At 46.5% G+C, this 6586-nt stretch overlaps 1 protein-coding gene and 1 long non-coding RNA gene across 2 annotated transcripts in view; one reads left to right on the forward strand and one right to left on the reverse strand.

The window, feature by feature from the left end:
• Nucleotides 1-726: 726 nt before the first annotated feature.
• On the forward strand, nucleotides 727-2161 carry LOC115287690. The gene is made up of 3 exons (XR_003906603.1): nucleotides 727-801; nucleotides 1458-1572; nucleotides 1938-2161. It is a non-coding gene; the product is annotated as an uncharacterized LOC115287690 (long non-coding RNA).
• A 2207-nt stretch (nucleotides 2162-4368) lies between these two features.
• The window catches only part of HOXD8 (homeobox D8), a 3614-nt gene continuing 1396 nt past the window's right edge, over nucleotides 4369-6586 (reverse strand). The window contains exons 4-5 of the mRNA XM_029933300.1: nucleotides 6202-6577; nucleotides 4369-5829 (exon numbers count right to left, since the gene is read on the reverse strand). Coding sequence (XP_029789160.1) covers nucleotides 5534-5829; nucleotides 6202-6577 — 672 coding nt within the window. The 3' untranslated portion in view covers nucleotides 4369-5533. The remainder of the gene's footprint in view (nucleotides 5830-6201; nucleotides 6578-6586) is intronic.

The raw sequence follows: 6586 nt of genomic DNA on the forward strand, positions 1-6586 counted from the left end.
GGCGGCAGGGATCCGCTCGTGTTGGAGGAGACGCTTCGGAACCGCGCGGCTGCAGTCACCCTGAGCAGGCCGGCTGCTGCTGGCGAGCGGTGTCGGCGCCTGCGGGGGCCTCTGAGCCCAGGGCTATTTCCGGGCTCTCCCGCCCGCCGGGCTCCCCACCGGCTCCGGAGGCGGCAGCGGCGCGGCCCGAGCGAATCGGCGGTGGGGCCACGTTGGGCGCCGGGCGGGAGCGGAGGCCGCAGCGGACCCCGCAATCCCGCAGCCGGCGACTGGATCCCACCTCTGCAGAAACAAAGGTTAGAAAAAGAGGGGGTGAGGCTCCAGGAAGGCAGAATGCGGGGGGAAATTCGCCTGGGAAATCAGGAAAAAGGCCGTGAAGGCGAACGGCGCCTGCACATGACCAGCCGCAGCCAATGACGACCGCAAATAGGTCATAAAAAGGTCTATTACCAAGTTGTAAATTTTCTTCAAACAAAAAGGAATTTGCTGCAATTCCTTGCGGATTTTGCACATACAGCTCGCAAGCGCCATGTTTTTTTCCTCTTTCTCTCCCCGATCTCTTCTGTTCTCTCTCTTCCTGCTCCTTTTCCTTCCTTCCTCCTCACCTCTTTCTTCCTCAGTGCTCCTCTCTGTTGTCTCTGCGTCTCTTGCCTCCATGGTTCCTGACTCTCTCACCTCTTCTAGAAAGTATTTCTTTTACTTTTTTTTTTTTTTTTTTTGATTTGGCTTGAAACCTCTGCTGAATAGGGTGTTGTGTTAGAGGGGAAATGAATGCGGTGTACTGCCCAGGCGCTCGGGAAGGTGATCCTGGCAGTCACCCCCCTCTGACTCTCCTTGCGCGGGTCACTTGGCTTCTCCTCCCCTCCCCTCGCAGAAAGGCAGGCTCCGCAGCGGCAGCCAAGCCCTTTCGGTTTTGCCCCTGTCCTCTGCGGGCAAGCCAGCCCCCAGTGATCTTGCGCAGGAAGCCAGGGCTCTGCGGGCCAAGAAAGCCCGCCTCCCCTATTCCCTCTCCAACATAAATTGGGGTCCCTCCCATTTCTTTGGGTTTCTGGGGTTAGGAGAGCCACTAACCAGCTCAAATCCTGGTGATGGTGTTAGGTCTCTTGCCAACTTCTCCAAGATAACAGTTTGAACTCCCAGTGCTTGGCATTTATCTTGGCAGAAATAGCCTCTGGACAGTAGTGGGTTAAAGGGGAAGCAGTCTTTCTGGATCCCCTATGAAACCCCTTGCCACGTCTCCCCTAAGTGCAATTCTTATATCTATACAATTTAATTTCCCTCTCTTGCCTTGTCCCAAAAATGTTTGGCCATTGGAAAGTCTGCTCAAGGCAACATTGAAGAGGAGAGGGACTCCATTTGTTCAGGAAAAGAGCAGATCTCCAGTTTCAACCTGGGCGGGGGGGGGGGGATAGTCCTTTTTCTTCAAAGGCAGGAATCACATTCCTTTTGCACTTCAGATAGAAGCTGCTCCTGAGAACACCAGCTGAAAGTAAATGTCGTTGAGGACCCCAGCATTCTCATTAATACATACATAGGCTTGGCCATCCAGGCTTCAGAACCTGTGTGAAAGAGGTAACTCCCCCCCCCCCAAGCTTTCAAGGACACTGTATTTGAACTTCTAGTAATGCATTTATAAATATTTGCATTGGCTGTCCAAATGTAGGTTCTCTGCTATTAACATCCTCACACCCAGTAAGTACCTAAGTGGACCTAGACTTAAGCAGGAAATACATAGCACCCTCTGGAGCAGGCCATTTGTATCCCTTGAAAAGGTTCCGATGACCTTGGGTGTTTTTTTATTAAAGGAATTCTGTTGCCATCTGTCAGCAAAAGTCAGATTCTTTCTAGAAACAGTATGCTCTAACTTTACTGGAGGGAACCACAGCCGTAGCCAAGGTCCATTAAAATGTTCTCTCTATTCTCCTGCCCACCCCCAGATGCTGGAACATTCAGCAGACACCAGGGAAGCAGAGGATACAAGGTTGGATGTGAAATAGCAACATCTTCTGCATTGAAGAATAATAAAACAATATTTTTAATTACAAAAGAAAGTGTGTAAGAAAACTGTAAAAATATGTGGGGCAAGTTTGTGGGGGGTCCTTCTAAGCTACAACGCTTTACACAGGTCTGTACATGTGGAACTGAACGGAGACTGTTCACTTCTAAAATATTCTAAGAAATAATCTAAATTGTCAATTTCTTCTACCCAAATAAAAGCGGAGCTTTGTGACCCTCCTTTTTAGCGGGGGGAAGGAGGGATGGGAAAAAGACATTGCATTGTTGAAAAGGCAGCCATATTTGTACTTTTTCTCCTGTGCAGAGGTAAGTGGGTGTGCTGGGCTTTGTGGAACCTCACAAAATGGCAGTCCCTGAACTGACTTTTCTCTACAAACCATTGAGACCCATATCCTCTTTTGTGTGTTTCTGGTTCTCAAAAACAGAGAACCTAAATCATTTCGAAGGCTTGGTTCTTTCATTCAGTGTTAACATTGGAGGGTCCTTTTCTCTGAACGGTTTACAGACCTCTCTAAGCAGACCCTAAGTAATCCAGAGCTGAAAAGCATCGTCTGGGTTTGCAAAGGATTCTCTGAAGATTTATGCAAATTTCTGCAGCTCGCTTTTTGCCGCAACCCTCAGATGTTTACAGATTTGAGCCAATTAGAAAGGTATCTTCTGTGCTCGTCACCTTGAGTCTGCATGAAATACCATAATGGGGGGGGGTAATTTGTCGCCACTGTAGGAAAGACAGCGGTATGTGTGTGCGTGCATGTGTGTGTGTGTGTGAGAGAGAGACAGAGACAGAGAGGGAGATGTGTAATTCCCCAAACTCATTTGGAAGCAAATCTATGATTTTCCCAAGTACAAAAAGAAATATGTATACCTACATTTATGACCAATACTTTCTGCAATATGTAATATATGTTCATGTACAAATATGCCAAATAAATACCCCAGAATACCAAATTGGTGTGTGTCCAAATCCTCTGTAATGCACCAATGCTGCAACAGAGTTCTTTCTGTATAAGAGCTACAATTTTACTATGGGTTTGAGGCCAATGGAACAAGAAGGAACAACACTTATAGAGCAACACAAAATACGAGAAAATGAAGACATTGCTACTTCCCCTACGTTCCTTGATTTCCACATCCATTCATGTACCAGGTCCCCTACCTGAGTCTTGCCCCAAATCAGTGGCTTTAAAGCTGATTGGTATTTGAGGGATATTCTTGAGCGGGAGACAGTGAATTTTGCTAATACAAGAATCCCTTAAGTGGAGGGCAGCTGGAGTTTAGCCAGTGAGCAGCTCTAGCCAGCTTGCCACCATAAGGCCGCCTGCGCCGCTGCCTACGCCGCCACCACCTCCATTGCCTCCCCACCCCTACCCCCCAGGCTGTTCTCCAGCCATGCTTTCAGGCGCTTGGCACCCTGGCTCTGTAGATGCCAAGAGCCGAGTCTCAGGCAACACACGGAGCAAAATGGGTTCCAAATCCAGCACGGGCATTTGCAGCTGTCTCCTCTCGTGCAAATGTTTCTTAAGCCGCAGGCCGCCCATGACTTAACATTGTCTTTTCTGGTTCAGGTCAGCGAATGCCACAGCCACAGCCTCTTCCCTGGATAGAAAGCTAGGTGGCTCCACCCATGCCAACATTTCTCTGGGCCTGGAAGTGGCAGGCAACCAGCCTCCCAGTGCCTGAGGGACTGATTCAGGCCCCCAAAGGGATTCCGTTTTTGTTTGTTTTTGTCTTACCTATGCCATAAAAACCACTCTGGAAATTAAAATGCACCTCCTTAAAAATAAACCCATCTAGAAAAAGCAAAGAGCTCTTCAGTGTCTACCTGATGAGGCGCTGTCCACTTGGGGGCCAGAAATATTAGATTACTTGAACTTCTCTGCTTCTCTACTACCCCTCGTCCCCCTCCTCTTCCCTCATAAAATGGCAGCTACAGGAGAAGCCGCCAATGGAAAATGGATATCTTGCTAATAACACAGCCCAAACCCCAGCATCACCACAGGCTCAGTGGAATAAGCTGTGGTGTAACCTGGACTCTGGGTCTTCCCCCAACTGGGCCTGCACCTTTGAATCCTCTGTGAAGTTCAAAGCTTTCACAGTATCTTGGCAAGGTTATTTACAGCAAGATGAAGCTAGGAGAGCTTAGCCAGCCCTGTTTGGAATGAAAAAAAAGCACCATCCCTTGTATTTATTTATTATTCTTTACAGCAGCGCAGTGCTTGTAACCCCACTACTGTTTTTTTCTTTTTTTTTTTTAATTTTAATCAAATAGAAGCTTTAGAGCTTCTAGTGAGCCCAGGTGGTGTTTCCTGACTCAGGGAAAGGGTAATGTGCGGCGCTCAAAGACACTAGCTCTAGAAAAGATTCATTTCTTTATTAAGGAGCTAGCTATGTTCTGAAGCGGTTGTTTACACTCAGATTTTTCTGCATTTGCTCTCAGGGCTTGTTTCAATAGGTGAGGCCATCCTGGAGAACAGCAGAGGACGTACCAACCGACATCTGAGACGCACACAAGTTGGCTCAAAATGGGCGTGCAAACAGAGCGAAGGGAATACAAATAAATATGGCACCTATTCAAAAAAAACGGAATCACAGCAGCGGCCACAACGTAGAGACCTAGCGATTTCAGGCGATGCCAAGCGCAGTTCAAAACGAAAGCAAGTTGAGAAATGAGACGCATTCCACACGGCGACTAGCCAGAGTGAAATGCTAATGAGTGAAAATGTTATCATTGGCTTTTCAAGTATTCATTCACTCTAGATGATTAAATTGCTATAATTTGTATACGCTATAGAAAATTATTAAATGTCAACATTGACATTTTCCTGAAACTTTTACCATTGGCCCAATGCTTTCTCCAAGTTTAAGGAAGCTGCAGAGCCGGACTACACATTACACTCTTCAGCTAACATGTGCTTTATGAATATTTGGCCCAGACTTTTCCCAGAGATACTACATTTACAAAATACTCAAAGAAACCTTTTAGGAGTAAACAAAAGGCACCCGAACCATTCGTTATAAAAGCAGAAAGAAAACATAAATAATATGTTTTAATCAAATAACATAAAGTAAATATTCTGCAAGCATAATTTTCTTAAAAAATTAATAGATCTCTTTTAATTTACTCACCATAAAGAAATGATTTTAAGTGTTCAAGTGCACTTGTTTGATTAATAAAGCATTTTATATTCAATTATTTAGTGCTAATCATTAGGAAGTTTATGTCGTTGAGGCGAATCACCAGCTCAGACATTAAAAACTACCATTATAAAAATATAGCAACAAGGTCAGTATCAAATTACCCTTACACAGGACAGCTCAAGGACTGCTTCTATTCGATACTAGAAACTTCTTTATAACACCCAAACCCCTCTCAAAGCGCAGAAACCTCAAGAGCAGTGACATGAAGGTAGCTTGAAATACAGGTAAAGTCCTTTCCAACAAAGAAAATAGATGGTGTCCAACAGCATGTGTTGATCATTAGTTTTAATAGTCTGTGGTAAAAATTTAAAGGTAGAAGTTAATTTGTGAGGCCTTCAGCTCTGTCTTCCTCCAGCTCTTGGGTTTCTTTTTTGGTTTCTCCATCCTTTGCCTCCTGTCGGGAAACTGGGAATTTGTCCTTGTTGTTCTCTTTTTTCCATTTCATTCTCCTGTTCTGGAACCAGATTTTCACCTGTCTCTCCGTGAGAGCGAGGGCGTGGGAAACCTCAATTCTTCTCTTCCTGGTCAGATAAGGGTTAAAAAGGAACTCTTTTTCCAGCTCTAGGGTTTGAAAACGACTGTAGGTTTGTCTTCCTCTTCGTCTACCAGGAGCTGCTGATTAAAACAAACAAAAAAAGGAGGAAAATAAACGTTTTAGAAATGAAATGGTGCCTCTGCAGGTTGCTGAAGTTTTCTGGCACAGGTCTAAAGGACGAAACACACACAAGTCTCTTTAGCCCTGTTATATACAGGATATGCAGGCAAGAGCAACAGAGGGAAGATCTTCACAATTACTGTCCCCATCATCTTTACGCGGTTTCTACTTTAAGGGGGGGAAAAAAGTATTACTTTATGAATAAGAGCCACTATAGCTACCCAAGAAGGAAAAGGAGAGAGGGGGAAAAGGTAGTTTTTAAAGCTAGAACGTGAGATGAAAGCAGATTTCTCTCCCTCTCCCCGCATTAAAAAAAAAAAATGCATCCCAACCTTGTGGTCTCATCCAGGGAAACATTTGAGAAGGAGACGAGCTCTGATTTAAGTGGTCTGGGTCCTCGCCAATATTACCACTGGACGATTTACAGTCAGGATATTGTACCAGCTCGGCCTCTTGCTGGGTCGTAAAAATCGGCTGTCTCTGTAAGTTATCGTATCCGTAAAACTTCGCGGGCTCCCCGTGACAGGCAATCCCGCCGCAGGGGGGAGGCGGAGGCGGAGGATGCGGAGGAGGAGGGGGGGCGGCCTGGTAGGCTGCGGCCGGGCTGCCCCCGCCGGGGTGGAAGTAGTCCTGGCCCGGGCCCGGGCCGCCCCCTCCACCGCAACCCGGCCCGGCGGGCGGCGGGGACGGATGCGGGTGCGCGTGCGCCTGCGGGTG

The sequence above is a fragment of the Suricata suricatta genome, chromosome 3 (genome assembly GCF_006229205.1).
Source record: "Suricata suricatta isolate VVHF042 chromosome 3, meerkat_22Aug2017_6uvM2_HiC, whole genome shotgun sequence".
In the NCBI taxonomy this organism is placed as follows: domain Eukaryota; kingdom Metazoa; phylum Chordata; class Mammalia; order Carnivora; family Herpestidae; genus Suricata; species Suricata suricatta.